The 17,203-nt window shown below is 46.1% G+C and overlaps 1 protein-coding gene across 1 annotated transcript in view; it reads left to right on the top strand.

The window, feature by feature from the left end:
- Positions 1–1,321: 1,321 nt before the first annotated feature.
- The window catches only part of LOC135520421 (E3 ubiquitin-protein ligase znrf2-like), an 80,056-nt gene continuing 64,174 nt past the window's right edge, over positions 1,322–17,203 (top strand). Inside the window, exon 1 of the mRNA XM_064945977.1 lies at positions 1,322–2,320. Within this exon, the coding sequence (XP_064802049.1) occupies positions 1,909–2,320 (412 nt within the window). The 5' untranslated portion in view covers positions 1,322–1,908. The remainder of the gene's footprint in view (positions 2,321–17,203) is intronic.

Raw genomic sequence — 17,203 nt, 5'->3', positions numbered from 1 at the left:
TGCAACAACTTCGAAATTTGACGTTTGAGAAACATGGATGAATGTCTAATTCTGGCTGTGAGAGTTTCAGCATCCATGGCATGTTCCATAAGTATAAGCTCTCCATTCAAATGTGATTGATTGAATGATGAACCCAAGAGTATGTTCAATACTCTGTCTCTAGCATAAGATCATGTAGTCCAATTTCAAACAATTTGAGAAAGAAAGGTAAGGTACATTGTTTCTATGTCGAGAATGTCACAAATAATGTCTCATAATATTTATTTTATCAAGTCAAAAGGTAATTTCATAGTTTTGATGTCTTCACTATTATTTTACAATGTATAAAATAGTCAAAATAAAAGAAAAACCCTTGACTGGTACTGTACATGGGCCAAAACAATTATTTACGTTTTAGTAGACGCTCTTATCCAGCAAATAGGGTTAAGCACATCGACAAATTTTTCACATAGTCGGCTTGGGGATTCGAACCAGCAAAATATATCAGTGCGCTCTCTCTCTCTCTCTCTGTCAGTATACCCTCCATATTACCAGCAATAGCAGCATTCCGATAGCAATACAGTCAGTGATACATTTGAATAAAGCAGAGACAATTAGCATATTGCACCATTCTCTATGCATGTAGACACTGGGATTTTAGTTTTCAAAATATGTGCATGCAATAATGTTGATTATGTGTAATGTTTTGTTTTAAATTTGCTGTGAGTGTACTTCATTGAATAGACCCAAATATGAATCAACAAGAAATATGTGACATCATCTTCGTCATTGTGACATCATCAACAAATTGAAACAATGTATAATGTTTTACATGTTCCAGACAATGATATGCAAAATGTGGTGTAATAGGTTATTTTGATCCTGGATTAACCCTTTGTAGTTTAAATGAGAGTAATGTCTTAACTGGGTTACATCTGACCTACTATTCTAGGTGAGTATGGCTGTAGGCTTATGCAATAAATGTCACCAAAAATTATTTAACGTCCTGCATGTGAATGGATTCTTGAAACTCTATTTTATCATTTTATTCCTAGAGGCTATGGTTTATTATGCTATGTAAGAGGGACATGAACCATAACTGAGTTTGCAGGTTTGCCTCGATGTATTTGTCGCTCGTTTCCAGCAACAAATGCATATCATTTAACAGATACTGAAAGTGGCCTCAGTCCTTTCCCACCGTCCTTGATCCTATTGCCCAGACTTGCCACTACTGAGTGAGGCTTGCTCTTGTTATTGATGTCACTTGGCTTGTGCACTGCTGGTGCTGACGTAACCTGACGCACAAAGACAGAGGATCCGCCTCCAAACTCGACTCACTCAGCAACCAAGTCAGTGCTCAGTGCTGTGCGCACGGAGCCCCGTCCCCGCTATTGTCGTTTCTGCTCTGCTGTTTCTGTCATCCCCTTCCCTCTATCACTTCCTCCTACATTATAATAGTTTCACTGTGACTGCCTGTGGTCGGCTAACAAGGAAGCGTGGGGAGCATGGCTCTTCACTTTCGTAGAGAAGGCGTATGGCGGACAGTCAATATTCAGATATCAACAGCCAAAGCATATTAATCCAAAACAAAAAAAACGGGACGAGGAAAGATTTGAACTGCAAAATGGCAACAACTACTTATTCTGGATTATGGTCGTGACATGTTATGAACTGTTCGCAAAGTTTTAATGTCATGCGTATTTACTTTGTTTTTAGAGCATCATAAGGACAGCTTTCCAAGCCGCTGTTTTGAAACGCTGTCAGTTACTTTTATTTATTGAAATTGTAATCACTGTCCTGGACTGGGTGGTCGTGTACGTGTCGCTTTGCGTCTTAAATGTGGTACACTCACTGACCGCCGCCGTGCTGCACGAGCCCTTTAATAATTCCGGGTAAATCTGTGGACGTGTGTTGGCACTAGCGACCGACATGGGGGCTAAGCAGAGCAGCCCAGCCGCTAACGGACGGACCAGGGCTTACTCGGGCTCGGATCTACCTTCTAGCACCTCTACTACCAGCAATGGGAACGGTAGGACTGCAGCCATGGCAATGAGCTATCACTCGTACGGCCAGTCGGCTCACGGGGCCTCGGGAACCACAGCGACCTCCAGTCAACACATTGGCCCCAGGACGAGGTCCGTGGGAGGCAGTTCTGGAGGGCCAGGGCCAAGACCCCAGTCAGGCATCAACATCCCCAACAGCAGTGGAGCCTACAGCTCACAAGAGTCTGGCAGCAGCACCCCGGAGGAGGCAGAGAGGGACAGGCCCAGCTGGGGGCAAGGGGGTCCCCGGTTGTTGATTGGATCATTACCAGCACACCTTTCGCCTCACCTTTTTGGAGGTAAGATACTGGCTGACAATAAGGTAGCATCATGCAGCTAGCAACTTGTGCAACTTGTTGATTCTCAGTTTTATTCATGGAAATGTCACCTTCTCTGTCAATGTGTTTTACACCTGTTACTCACCAGTGTGGACCAAATGTGCCCTAACCTCAGTTTTACAGCTACTTGCAACTTGACGACATGTTTGTAGTAATAACTGTGTAATAATAGTGTTGTAACATTTTAGATGATCATAGTTTACAGTCATAATGCATAGGCTATGATTCAATAACCCCCGCCTCATCCTCTTCCTCCTCCTTATCTTCCCCATCTTCATCCTCCTCCTCCTCATCACCATCATTTACTTTTACAGTGCACACCATAGTAAGGAGTGTTCATTATCAGCAGTGAATGTGATACCAAACAGCATTTTCTGGAGCGATGGAGAGCATTCATCTGATCTCTGCAACCACAACCCGCATCATGTCTACTTCAGTATGAAACATCCCTGTCAATGATCATCCCACATGACATATAGTTGTCGGGGAGACAGACTAGACTAACTCTCACTAGCAGTTTCAGCAGACCCTGATGTAGCTAACAGAGTGACATTGATATCTGCTTGAAGAAGCAAAGGTATAATAGTTGGTTAAAAGTCGGTTACAGCCGACTACTGTAGTTGTTGAGCAAGCTAGTCAGTGATATGAGAATCCCGCCTCCCAAATGAGGCTACTGTCTGTGTCCAGTCTAAGGTGAGACCGCCTTGTCCAGATCAGACTGTCAACTCAGTTTCCGCAGGGCTTGTTTGCCTTTCTCTTCCCGACATGCTGTTTGAGGATTAGCTCGGTCTAGGAATTTTACAGATTAGTTCCAGAAAACCACACAAAAGATTGTGGTTACTTTGCAGTGAGCTGCTAAATATGCAGACATGCTGGATAGAGAGAGAAAGAGAGATTACTTTAGAGAAAGTCATTTCACTCTGCTTTCTCCATATCTATGAGGGGAATTATCATAAAACAGAGAGAAAGAGAGGGAGAAATTACATGGATTATCTGGGTCTGGGGAATATTTGCTCAGCAATTCTCATGGCTCTGAATGTTCACTTGCCACTGACACTAAATCCATTAGCTGGATTCTCCTTTAACTTTCAGAAAGGGAAGCTTCGACATGCCTCGTCTAACATGCCTCAAGTAATTAATCAAGCTCAACACGGGATGTATCTCGATAGCCACCCTATTCCCTATATAGTGCACTACTTTTGACAATAGGAATCGGTTGCCAGTTGGGACGTACCATGATGTTTGTAAGGTTACATGGCCGTCTTTGGAACGTGTGATTGACCAGTGATGGACCATACAGGTCAAAGAGGCATGTATTCTCCCATTAGAATGTCGACCTAAACAATCGAGCACCAACTGATTGAGCCATTCAATCATCAACTCAACCCATTGAATTTCTCTCCACATTCTGCAGCCCTGCTCATTCAGACGCTGCTTCTCTCTCCCTTGTGCCTTCTTTGATGCACTCATCCTGATCTCAAGCTGCAATTAAATTTAAACTAATTGGATTTGTCTTCCACTCACCTCAGCTGCACTGTTCACTCTCACATAATATACACAGCCTGCAGAATCCCTGCTATCGTTTCATAGGAAACAACCAGGTTCAGACTTCACAGATGTATTCAACTCAGCTGCACTGTTCACTCTCACAATAGAATAGACTCACCAGCCTCCAGAGTCCCTGATGTCACTTAATAGTCTTAATGCACCACAGGCCAGCTATTCACTCTCACACAATATAGGCTACAGACAGTATATACCTTTGGTATTATGGTCTGGTGTAAGTTAATAGCTGGAGCACCTGTGGTGAAAATAGAGCAGCCATGTCGTTGAGTGGTTGAGTCGTTGTTTGCGCAGATGGAATTTCCCCGGCAGCTCTTGGGTTCTGTGTTGAGAGGCCAGCCTGTTCTCTGCTCTCGACCGTCTTCCTGCACCCGGGTCGTGGCGTGTTCTGTCAGGGTGAGACTCAACCACATCAGATCCACTCAGATGTAAACACAGTTAGAATTTAGACTCCTGTGTGTCTGAGAGCAGAGGGGGAATATTGTTTTACACACAGACACATACACACATACACATGCACACACACAAACATACATACACACACACATACACATTATTTTGACTGGCTGGGATCTACTTCTGCTCTTTGAGATACAACAACAGTGCATTGTCTTTGTTCGTGTCAATGTGTATTTCATGTTTTATGAGTTGAAGACACAGTTTTGTAAACCATGTTTATTTCAGGCATCGTTCCATGAATGCTATGAGTGTTTATATCTGGCTCTATTGCCCTTTTGACTGGTGGTAGTGAGTGAGAGAATGTCGTTGTCCTTGGAAGGGATAAATAGGCACAGTGTACCAAGCTTTCTGTCTACTGTGCTGGACTCTTTCTCCATGGCTGTTTGAGCACGTCTCTCTCTCTCACTCACTCGCTCTCGCTCATTCTCTTGCTTTCTCTCTCACCCCCCCCCCCCCTCTCTCTCCCGTCATCTCGCTCTCTCTAATGATTATGAAATAATAGTTTAGTGGCTGAGTCAGGGTCATGTTAATACAGTATTAACATGAAAGAATAACTTGACCCTGTTCATTCCCCGCATCTTGCAGCCAGGTGAGGTGTGTCTTGGGTACAGGTGTTCTGTAACTTCTTTTGTTATTTATACAGTTAGTAGGCGGTTTTCCCACTGAAAGCTGCTTGGCGACTCTTCTGTTTAACCTTACCACACATTTTAACTTACCCAGGGGAGCAGTGCTGCTGGTCGTTTCTTTGAATGGGCTCTTCCACACCACAGATACACCTACTTTACCTATGACATGGCTGCCTAGAGCAATAATAGATGTGTTTATTTGATTTCTGAAAAGAGGTGGAAGCACAACTTACCTTGTGAGACTATGCTTGGGGGCAGTTTTGACTACTGAGTAAGAGGGAAGCTTAAAAAAGGCACATTAGGCGGAAATAAGACCAAGTACACAACTGTCTGTACAACACTCTCCCTTTCAGTCACCTGCTTGTGTCTGAAACTATCACTCAGTTACTGTACATGTGTTTGTCTGAAAGCAGGAGGGTCCTAATTCTGGAACAGAGAAAGAACAGGAAATATACCATTTTGTCTTTTTTGTGAATTAAAAAAAAAATACTAGCTAGTTGTAGTATTGTGTTTATGTTGTCAGGGACAACCTGTAGTACAAAGTGTGTCAGGTGGTGTCATGTATCACATCATTTTATCAGTCACACCTTTCCTGCCCCCACTAAGACGTTGAGGGGCCTGGAGCAGATGAACAGGTCCACACACCTGCTGTAATAAAGGGGTCAACCGTCCGACCTGATCCAACGTCTAGCCCCAGACACCCAGAAAGAAAATGTCTGCTTTGAAATATCTCCTTCCCATTTCATCAGATTGAATTCCCATTGTATATATTTGTTCTCTACCCCTTAAAACACAGTGATGTCTGAGTAAATAACATGAATGGTGGGAGGGAACACAAGCTTCAGAAGACACAGTAGGCTGTAATTTTAGTGTCCTGCCAATGAAACTCGACTCAGGGGAATCCTCATGGCGCTACCTACAGTCTTCCTTTGTGTGGTGAATGACTGACTGCTGGGAGACAGACAGTGGTTATAGACAGCTAATAGTAAATAACTTGAAATAGATGTTTCATGGGGTAGCAGTTTCATGGAGAAGTTTTGTTTGAGAGCTGGAGCCGAGCTGGCTTGATTTACAGGCTGAAACGAAGGAAGAATGTCTCCCTGTGAGTATTCATTAAGATTGCACTACTGAAGGTATAGTGCTATACCACCGTCCTGCAGCGCTATTGGCTGGCTGCTGCCAATGGCCCCCAGCTATAAGCCCAGTCAGATGGAAGGACAGGAGAGCATTAGAGAGAGTTGTCTCCTGGGTGAAATATTCAACTGTAGGTTCCTGTTCCTTCCTCAGTGATGGAAGATCCCCAAGGCAAGACAAAAGTGTCAGGGAATCCATATTTTCTTGGTGATAGAAGTAGAAAGAATTATAAAATATTTTCCATCTACAATAAGATTTATTTGTCTTAGTCCAAAATGGCACACTTTTCGCTATGTAGTGCACTCAAGAGCCTTATGGGGCGGGCAGGGTAGCCGAGTGCTTAGAGTGTTGGACTAGCAACTGAAAGGTTGAGAGTTCAAATCCCCAAGCTGACAAGGTACAAATCTGTCATTCTGCCCCTGAACAGGCAGTTAACCCACTGTTCCTAGGCCATCATTGAAAATAAGAATTTGTTCTTAACTGACTTAACTGACTTGCCTAGTTAAATAAAGGTAAGATATAACAATAAATGGTAACAGGGAGCCATTTGGGATGATGATTTGTCATTTGGTCTCATAACTGCTTTCTGATGCACTGTCTAGGTTGGTTGTGTTATGTAAATCCCTGAACTGCCTTGAACGCTGGGGGCATAATGAACCAGAGGAGGGGTGGTCAGCAAGGGTTTAGGGCTGTCTTGGTCTAAAGTGCTAGTAGCTTTGTGGTCTGTATTGAGCATGTGCTTTTGGGTCTGTGATTTAGACTGTGCTTTGGTCAGTAGTGGTGGTCCAGAAAGCTTGTTTTGACAGCTTCTCATTTTGAAGTTTAGCTCATTTGACGGAGCACACAACTACAACCTGTAGAAGTTAGCCTATATTAGAAGATAGGCTACATATTTGTTGACTCAGTGAGCTGGAGCGTCTCAATCCATGATCCCTCTCCTCTCAGTTTGGAGCTCCTGGTAATGATCTACTAAAGCTCAGCCACATTTTATTATGTTGCAGCCTTGTTCTAAATTTGATTTAAAAAGTAATTCCCTCATCAATCTACACACAATACCCCATAATGACAAAGCATGAACAGGTTTTTAGAAATATGACATTTACATATGTATTATGACATTTACTCAGTGCTTTGTTGAAGCACATTTGGCAGCGAGAACAGCCTCGAGTCTTCTTGGGTATGACACTACAAACTTGGCACACCTGTATTTGGGGAGTTTCTCCCATTCTTCTCTGCAGATCCTCTCAAGCTCTGTCTGGATGGATGTGAAGCGTCGCTGCACAGCTATTTTCAGGTCTCTTTAGAGATGTTCGATCGGTTCAAACCAGGGCTCTGGCTGGGCCACTCAAGGACATTCAGAGACTTGTCCTGAAGCCACTCCAGCATTGTCTTGGCTGTGTGCTTAGTGTCGTTGTCCTGTTGGAAGGTGAACCTTCGCGCTAGTCTGAGGTTCTGAGCGCTTTGGAGCAGGTTTTCATCAAGGATCTCTCTGTACTTTGCTCCGTTCATCTTTCCCTCGATCCTGACTAGTGTCCTAGTCCCTGCCGCTGAAAAACATCCCCACAGCATGATGCTGCCACCACCATGCTTCACCGTAGGGATGGTGCCAGGTTTCCTCAAGATGTGACACTTGGCATTCAGACTAAAGACTTCAATCTTGGTTTTATCAGACCAGAGAATCTTGTTTCTCTTTGTCTGAGAGTCTTTAGGTGCCTTTTGGAAAACTCCAAGCGGGATGTCATGTGCCTTTTACTGAGCAGTGGCTTCCGTCTGGCCACTCTACCATAAAGGCCCGATTCGTGGAGTGTTGCAGAGATGGTTGTCCTTCTGGAAGGTTCTCCGATCTCCACAGAGGAACTCTGGTGCTCAGTCAGCGTGACCATCAGGTTCTTGGTCACCTCCCTGACCAAGGCCCTTCTCCCCCGATTGCTCAGTTTGGCCGGGCGGCCAGCTCTAAGAAGAGTCTTGGTGGTTCTATTTAAGACTGATGGAGGCCACTGTGTTCTTGGGGACCTTCAATGCTGCAGTAATTTGTTGGTACCCTTCCCCAGATCTGTGCCTCGACACAATCATGTGTTGGAGCTTTACAAGCAATTCCTTCGACCTCTTGGCTTGGTGTTTGCTCTGACATGCACAGTCAACTGTGGGACCTTATATAGACGGATGGTTGTCTTTCCAAATCATGTCAAATCAATTGAATTTACCACAGGTGGACTCCAATCAAGTTGTAGAAACATCTCAAGGATGATCAATGGAAACAGGATGCACCTGAGCTCAATTTCTCATATCAAAAGGTCTGAATACATATGTAAAGTATTTCTGTTTATTATTCATTCATTCTGACTGGAAAATTCTAGCAGTGCAATTAATACAGTTCATATATGCTATCGAAAAAATAATAATTTAGTTGTGTTTATGAAGGTCTTGGGTAACTTTAGAATACAATTTTTTATTTGATTTCAAATAACACAATAGCATGTTCATTAGTTTATGTTACTACAGGCTACATAAAAAAAAAAACATTCAATCAATTTTTATAGTGGATTGAGATTGTTACAACTATGAAACAGAATGCATCTTTGTTGGATCACGGCAACAGTTTATTTTCATTACCACAAAATAAATACCAATACCCCAAACACCAAGACGTGCGGTCAAATGATGAAAACATCAGTAGCCTAAATAGTGAAACGCAGCACAGACGCAATAATGCCATTATAATGAATAGTGTCGGTATGACAGCAGTCAAACATAGTCAGCTAGGGCTTATGTGCGTCTTCACGCGATGGCATCAGTTGGATTTCATTTAGCAGTTATCCACTTGTCCTAACATGTGACTCAGTATTCATACCTTTCATTTGCTTGACACACTTTGACATGCTTTGTTTGGTTGTAGTGCGTAATAGTCTCCGGTTTCCTACTGTCAGGAGGCAGTGTGTTATATAGGCCTATTTAGGAAATGTTAAGGACGGAGGGGAGCAGGCCCTACTGTCAGGAGGCAGTGTGTTATATAGGCCTATTTAGGAAATGTTAAGGACGGAGGGGAGCAGGCCCTACTGTCAGGAGGCAGTGTGTTATATAGGCCTATTTAGGAAATGTTAAGGACGGAGGGGGGCAGGCCCTACTGTCAGGAGGCAGTGTGTTATATAGGCCTATTTAGGAAATGTTAAGGACGGAGGGGAGCAGGCCCTACTGTCAGGAGGCAGTGTGTTATATAGGCCTATTTAGGAAATGTTAAGGACGGAGGGGGGCATGACTTAAAAAAACGACAGAGTAAAAAATGAATAAATTCCATGAGCGGTCAAAATGAGAAGAATAAGGGTGATCAAAGGTGAAAGAAAGAAGTGTGTATGTGTGTGAGTGAGAGCGAGCGAGAAAGAGAGAGAGAGGAGGAGAGGAGTACATCTGACGATATGGCATCAGTGCAGAGCTAACGGTAAACAGCTTGAAAAATCAATTGCGGTTGAGCTGCCGATGGGAGTGAACATATTAATTATGGACTGAATATATGAGCATTTGTGTCCTATAACCGGCATGTTTGGATTACAGAGGAAGGCTTGGTCAAGAGAGAGTGTGTGCGCTTATGTTTGTGTGTATGTGTGTGTGTGAAACTACAGTGGTATAATAAGGGCTTTTATGTCAAATCAGCAGTGAAAATACTGCTTCCCAGATTGACTCAAGCAGACCCTGAACAACAAATCTCTTCTTCTAGAATTATTTTTGTCATGTAATCTCTCATGTGACAGGGATCAAAGTACAGCAGCATGGGTAATGCCTTTCTCACCACTCACTTACTGCAGTCATGTGACACGCACACACACACACACACACACACACACACACACACACACACACACACACACACACACACACACACACACACACACACACACACACACACACACACACACACACACACACACACACACTCTCTGACACTCCATTATGCCATATCGCTGGTTAGTGTGTCCCAACAACAGATTGTTAGTGTGCGGATGTGACTATGCACAAGCCTCTGCCTAATTATTAACCTGCCTCTTTAAGTTTCGTCTCTGTGATGAACACAGGCTGTTGTTCTGTTTAGACACTGGTTGTTTGTGTCTGCCTGCATTTGTCTTGTCTGTCTGCCTATCCATCCATCTGTCTGTCTGTCTGTTTGTCTGTTAGCCAACAGCTGGTCTCCCTTCTCCGCTCCAGGCCTGACAGGCATCTGAGCCGTGTCGTCTATTGATAGGGCTGTGTGTTAATGTGGCAACATGTCTCATTTGTCCTGTCATTAACTCACATGGTCCTGGCTGCACCTGTAAAACTGTCATTCCACCTTTAAAGATCTGTCATTCCACCTTTAAAGATCTGTCATTCCACCTTTTAAGATCTGTCATTCCACCTTTTAAGATCTGGCATTCCACCTTTAAAGATCTGGCATTCCACCTTTAAAGATCTGTCATTCCACCTTTTAAGATCTGTCATTCCACCTTTAAAGATGCCGTTTTGTCTTTACAAGTGACACACTTAATGACAGGAGTGTCTGGTGGTCTCTGGGGAACTAGATGTGGAGGCTCATCTTGCTCCGATGGCATGGGACTAGAGGAGGAGGGCTGGATGTAGAGTCAGTCACACATAGAGTCAGTTAACTGTCAACGTCAGCACCTGCTGCTCACTCAACTGTCTGTGAGTCAACACACATGGAAATGCACTCACACACTCACACATGCCCAGACACACACAAACACACACACTTGTGAACAGAGGGAGCAGGACAAGAGTGTCAGGCAGGAGGAAGTGTGTGTGTGTTGTCTCCAGTTTGCTGTCAGCAGGTATTGTGCTGGTGCACCAACCAGAACACTCCCGCCCTCCTCCGGGTGAATGATCGTGTGTACACTCACCACTAGACATACAGTATTAGGGTAGTCCACCAGCTAGTGGGTTTGCTTTGCAGGAGGAGCAGTCTGGAGTGGGAGGGACGGGAGGAGACAAATGGTACTGTGGTGTGTTTGAAGAAAGGAGAGGAGGAAAGGGAGGAGAAAGGGTGGGGAGAGAGAGGTACTGTGGTGTGTTTGAAGAAAGGAAAGGAGGAAAGGGAGGAGAAAGGGTGGGGAGAAGGAGGTACTGTGGTGTGTTTGAAGAAAGGAGAGGAGGAAAGGGAGGAGAAAGGGTGGGGAGAGGGAAGTACTGTGGTGTGTTTGAAGAAAGGAGAGGAGGAAAGGGAGGAGAAAGGGTGGGGAGAGGGAGGTACTGTGGTGTGTGAAGAAAGGAGGGGAGGAAAAAGGGTGGGGAGAGGGAAGTACTGTGGTGTGTTTGAAGAAAGGAGAGGAGGAAAGGGAGGAGAAAGGGTGGGGAGAGGGAGGTACTGTGGTGTGTTTGAAGAAAGGAGAGGAGGAGAAAGGGTGGGGAGAGGGAGGTACTGTGGTGTGTTTGAAGAAAGGAGGAGAGGAGGAAAGGGAGGAGAAAGGGTGGGGAGAGGGAGGTACTGTGGTGTGTGAAGAAAGGAGAGGAGGAAAGGGAGGAGAAAGGGTGGGGAGAGGGAAGTACTGTGGTGTGTTTGAAGAAAGGAGAGGAGGAAAGGGAGGAGAAAGGGTGGGGAGGGGGAGGGACTGTGGTGTGTTTGAAGAAAGGAGAGGAGGAAAGGGAGGAGAAAGGGTGGGGAGAGGGAGGTACTGTGGTGTGTTTGAAGAAAGGAGAGGAGGAAAGGGAGGAGAAAGGGTGGGGAGAGGGAAGTACTGTGGTGTGTTTGAAGAAAGGAGAGGAGGAAAGGGAGGAGAAAGGGTGGGGAGGGGGAGGGACTGTGGTGTGTTTGAAGAAAGGAGAGGAGGAAAGGGAGGAGAAAGGGTGGGGAGAGGGAGGTACTGTGGTGTGTTTGAAGAAAGGAGAGGAGGAAAGGGAGGAGAAAGGGTGGGGAGAGGGAGGTACTGTGGTGTGTTTGAAGAAAGGAGAGGAGGAAAGGGAGGAGAAAGGGTGGGGAGAGGGAGGTACTGTGGTGTGTTTGAAGAAAGGAGAGGAGGAAAGGGAGGAGAAAGGGTGGGGAGAGGGAGGTACTGTGGTGTGTTTGAAGAAAGGAGAGGAGGAAAGGGAGGAGAAAGGGTGGGGAGAGGGAGGTACTGTGGTGTGTTTGAAGAAAGGAGAGGAGGAGAAAGGGTGGGGAGAGGGAGGTACTGTGGTGTGTTTGAAGAAAGGAGAGGAGGAAAGGGAGGAGAAAGGGTGGGGAGAGGGAGGTACTGTGGTGTGTGAAGAAAGGAGAGGAGGAAAGGGAGGAGAAAGGGTGGGGAGAGGGAAGTACTGTGGTGTGTTTGAAGAAAGGAGAGGAGGAAAGGGAGGAGAAAGGGTGGGGAGAGGGAGGTACTGTGGTGTGTTTGAAGAAAGGAAAGGAGGAAAGGGAGGAGAAAGGGTGGGGAGAGGGAGGTACTGTGGTGTGTTTGAAGAAAGGAGAGGAGGAAAGGGAGGAGAAAGGGTGGGGAGAGGGAGGTACTGTGGTGTGTTTGAAGAAAGGAGAGGAGGAAAGGGAGGAGAAAGGGTGGGGAGAGGGAGGTACTGTGGTGTGTTTGAAGAAAGGAGAGGAGGAAAGGGAGGAGAAAGGGTGGGGAGAGGGAGGTACTGTGGTGTGTTTGAAGAAAGGAGAGGAGGAAAGGGAGGAGAAAGGGTGGGGAGAGGGAGGTACTGTGGTGTGTTTGAAGAAAGGAGAGGAGGAAAGGGTGGGGAGAGGGAGGTACTGTGGTGTGTTTGGAGAAAGGAGAGGAGGAAAGGGAGGAGAAAGGGTGGGGAGTGGGAAGTACTGTGGTGTTTGTGGTTTGTATGCTGGTGCTAAATCTGACTTCTGTGAAGCATGGTGTTGGGAGCATCATTATTTGCATATAGGCCTACTGTAGCTCTGATTGGCTATGGTGCATCTTATTAGGTTTTATTTACTCCATGTCTATTAATTGTCCCACTCTATATTGCTATAGAATGTTCACAAATGCCTTACTATACGTAATTCCCAAACATTCTATGAAAGTATGAAAATGTGAAAAGTACTTGCTGGGAGTGTATATGAACAGATTTGAATAAGATTTCATGTTGTAAAACGCTTTCAGTTCCACTTTAAGGGGTTAGGTGGCCAGGGGGCCAGGTGGCCAGGGGGTCAGGTGGCCAGGGGGCCAGGGGGTCAGGTGGCCAGGGGGTTAGGTGGCCAGGGAGCCAGGGGGTCAGGTGGTCAGGGGGCCAGGGGGTCAGAGGGCCAGGGTAGAGGATAGAGGACAGTGAGGCCAGAGCAAGGGATCAGGGAGCAGAGATTAGGGCAGGAGGGATGGAAGGTGCCACTGTCAAGCTCAGGTTATGAGGCAGGCAGGGAACACATGAGAACAGATTAGGATGGGGGCAGGGACGGGTTAGTGGCTTGGATGGATGGCTGTTTGGCAGTCTGGCTGTAAGGCTTATGTCTGAAGCAGTTACACATTCGTAACGTATCATGCAAATTGCAAACAAAAATGTACGTCCCGTTTTGCAGGATGTTACATATCATACAAAATGGATGACGTTATACACAATTGTGCTTAATTTTCAGGGACCCGTTTTGGCTTGTGAGCTCTACTTTCAAAACTAATCACTGAAATTATTTGTAAAAAATGATAACGCATCTTTAATGGACAGAGACTCTCCACTACACTGTTATACAGCATAGTCAGAGCTGACCAGCTTCCATTGCTTCTGCTCCGATACTTTCATGCATGTGTACATAGTCTACATACACACACATAGAATCGCAGACACCAATTGCAAACATGGACAGAATCAAACGACAGTGGATGAGACAAGACGTAAAATGGTCTGATGGTACTCTCTGATAGTGAGGAAATGTTTGTGTGTGTGTTTGTGTGTGTGTGTGTAGACGAGTGAATGTGTGTCACCACGTGTTCACTGCTCTCGCTGCATTTAGTTATCACCTTCTCAACTTCCTGCTCCTTTCCAGTAATCGGCAGCAGTAAAAAAGGATTTGACCTGAAGATGATTAAGACAAACCATGCTGAAATATCTTATACCCATCTTAGCTACATTCCAGCAGAGAAAGCCACACGCTCTCTCGGTTAGATATCTATTGTTGGAGTATTATTCTCATACTAAGCAGTTCCGCTTCTTATATCGACTGCTGAGCAGTTTCCTCCCATTCTTAAGCCGCACAAACTGTTGCTGGCAGTCTTAATTTTGTCAAAAATTAGCATCAAGGATTAAATCTAAGTGCTTTCGACAAGTCACCGTGGCGAAACGCCCACAACTTGCAGCAACGGGAACCATATTCTAATGGTTCCACACATTTGCATTCAAATGGCCTGTCTGTGCTCTACTCGGTTAGTGAATATTTACTGAGTGACTATCTAATAGCTCAAATTCCCTGATATATAAGACCCAGCATTTAGCTGATGATCAGTTTTGGATCTCAATCTGGTTCTCCAGTTCTTGACCTGATTATTACTAGACTGCCCTGCACTCTCCTGAGGGTACTGGTGTTAAAGGCCTACTGCCTACAGTATGCTGTTCAGATCCATCTGTTTCCTGACTTTTGTCTGTCATGGGGTAGACTGGGTTTGTTTGTAACATTTAGGATATGATCTGTCCTCCTGCCCAATAACAGACACAGTTACACTGAAGAGGAAGTGGGACCTTTGACATTTATGTTGGGAAATAGTGGTGGTTGACCAAAAAGCAGAAAACATAGTTCTCGTCTGCTCCGCTGTTACAGGAGAATTACATATGTATTTTCCCTGTTGTTTCTCTTCTATCTTGTACTTCTTCCCCTGTGAGAGTAAGACAGTTCCTCCTCCTCTTCCCCTGTGAGAGTAAGACAGTTCCTCCTCCTCTTCCCCTGTGAGAGTAAGACAGTTCCTCCTCTTCTTCCCCCGTGAGAGTAAGACAGTTCCTCCTCTTCTTCCCCTGTGAGAGTAAGACAGTTCCTCCTCCTCTTCCCCTGTGAGAGTAAGACAGTTCCTCCTCTTCTTCCCCCGTGAGAGTAAGACAGTTCCTCCTCTTCTTCCCCTGTGAGAGTAAGACAGTTCCTCCTCCTCTTCCCCTGTGAGAGTAAGACAGTTCCTCCTCTTCTTCCCCTGTGAGAGTAAGACAGTTCCTCCTCCTCTTCCCCTGTGAGAGTAAGACAGTTCCTCCTTCTCTTCCCCTGTGGGAGTAAGACAGTTCCTCCTCCTCTTCCCCTGTGGGAGTAAGACAGTTCCTCTTCCCCTGTGGGAGTAAGACAGTTCCTCCTTCTCTTCCCCTGTGAGAGTAAGACAGTTCCTCCTCTTCTTCCCCTCTGGGAGTAAGACAGTTCCTCCTCCTCTTCCCCCGTGAGAGTAAGACAGTTCCTCCTCCTCTTCCCCTGTGAGAGTAAGACAGTTCCTCCTTCTCTTCCCCTGTGAGAGTAAGACAGTTCCTCCTCTTCTTCCCCCGTGAGAGTAAGACAGTTCCCCCTCTTCTTCCCCCGTGAGAGTAAGACAGTTCCTCCTCCTCTTCCCCTGTGGGAGTAAGACAGTTCCTCCTCCTCTTCCCACGTGAGAGTAAGACAGTTCCTCCTCTTCTTCCCCCGTGAGAGTAAGACAGTTCCTCCTCCTCTTCCCCTGTGAGAGTAAGACAGTTCCTCCTCCTCTTCCCCTGTGGGAGTAAGACAGTTCCTCCTCCTCTTCCCCCGTGAGAGTAAGACAGTTCCTCCTCCCCTTCCCCTGTGGGAGTAAGACAGTTCCTCCTCCTCTTCCCCTGTGAGAGTAAGACAGTTCCTCCTCCTCTTCCCCTGTGAGAGTAAGACAGTTCCTCCTCCTCTTCCCCTGTGAGAGTAAGACAGTTCCTCCTTCTCTTCCCCTGTGAGAGTAAGACAGTTCCTCCTCCTCTTCCCCTGTGAGAGTAAGACAGTTCCTCCTCCTCTTCCCCTGTGGGAGTAAGACAGTTCCTCCTCTTCTTCCCCTGTTGGAGTAAGACAGTTCCTCCTCTTCTTCCCCTGTGGGAGTAAGACAGTTCCTCCTCCTCTTCCCCTGTGAGAGTAAGACAGTTCCTCCTCCTCTTCCCCTGTGAGAGTAAGACAGTTCCACCTCTTCTTCCCCTGTGGGAGTAAGACAGTTCCTCCTCCTCTTCCCCTGTGAGAGTAAGACAGTTCCTCCTCCTCTTCCCCTGTGAGAGTAAGACAGTTCCTCCTCCTCTTCCCCTGTGAGAGTAAGACAGTTCCTCCTCCTCTTCCCCTGTGGGAGTAAGACAGTTCCTCCTCTTCTTCCCCTGTGGGAGTAAGACAGTTCCTCCTCCTCTTCCCCAGTGAGAGTAAGACAGTTCCTCCTTCTCTTCCCCTGTGAGAGTAAGACAGTTCCTCCTCCTCTTCCCCTGTGGGAGTAAGACAGTTCCTCCTCTTCTTCCCCTGTGGGAGTAAGACAGTTCCTCCTCCTCTTCCCCTGTGAGAGTAAGACAGTTCCTCTTCCCCTGTGGGAGTAAGACAGTTCCTCTTCCCCTGTGGGAGTAAGACAGTTCCTCCTTCTCTTCCCCTGTGAGAGTAAGACAGTTCCTCCTCCTCTTCCCCTGTGAGAGTAAGACAATTCATCTCATCAAAGTCTTTTGTCATGTGCGCTGAATACAACAGGTAAAAATGACAGTGAAATGCTTACTTACAGGCCCTAACCAACAGTGCACTTTTTAAGTAAACATTTGTTATTAGGTGAACAATAGATAAGTAAAGAAATAAAACAACAGTAAAAAGACAGTGAAAAGCACCCAGGCTGTGTCGCAACCGGCCGCGACCGGGAGGTCCGTGGGGCGACACACAATTGGCCGAGCGTCGTCCTGGTTAGGGAGGGTTTGGCCAGTAGGGATATCCTTGTCTCATCGCGCACCAGCGACTCCTGTGGCGGGCCGGGCGCAGTACACCCCAACCAAGGTTGCCAGGTGCACGGTGTTTCCTCCGACACATTGGTGCGTCTGGCTTCCGGGTTGGATGCGCGCTGTGTTAAGAAGCAGTGCGGCTTGGTTGGATTGTGTACCGGAGGACGCATGACTTTCAACCTTCGTCTCTCCCGAGCCCGTACGGGAGTTGTAGCGTTGAGACAAGATAGTAGCTACTAAACAA

This window comes from Oncorhynchus masou, chromosome 29, assembly GCF_036934945.1.
Source record: "Oncorhynchus masou masou isolate Uvic2021 chromosome 29, UVic_Omas_1.1, whole genome shotgun sequence".
NCBI lineage: Eukaryota > Metazoa > Chordata > Actinopteri > Salmoniformes > Salmonidae > Oncorhynchus > Oncorhynchus masou.
Note: the sequence above shows the minus strand (reverse complement) of the source record. Positions and strands in the feature narration are given on the sequence as shown.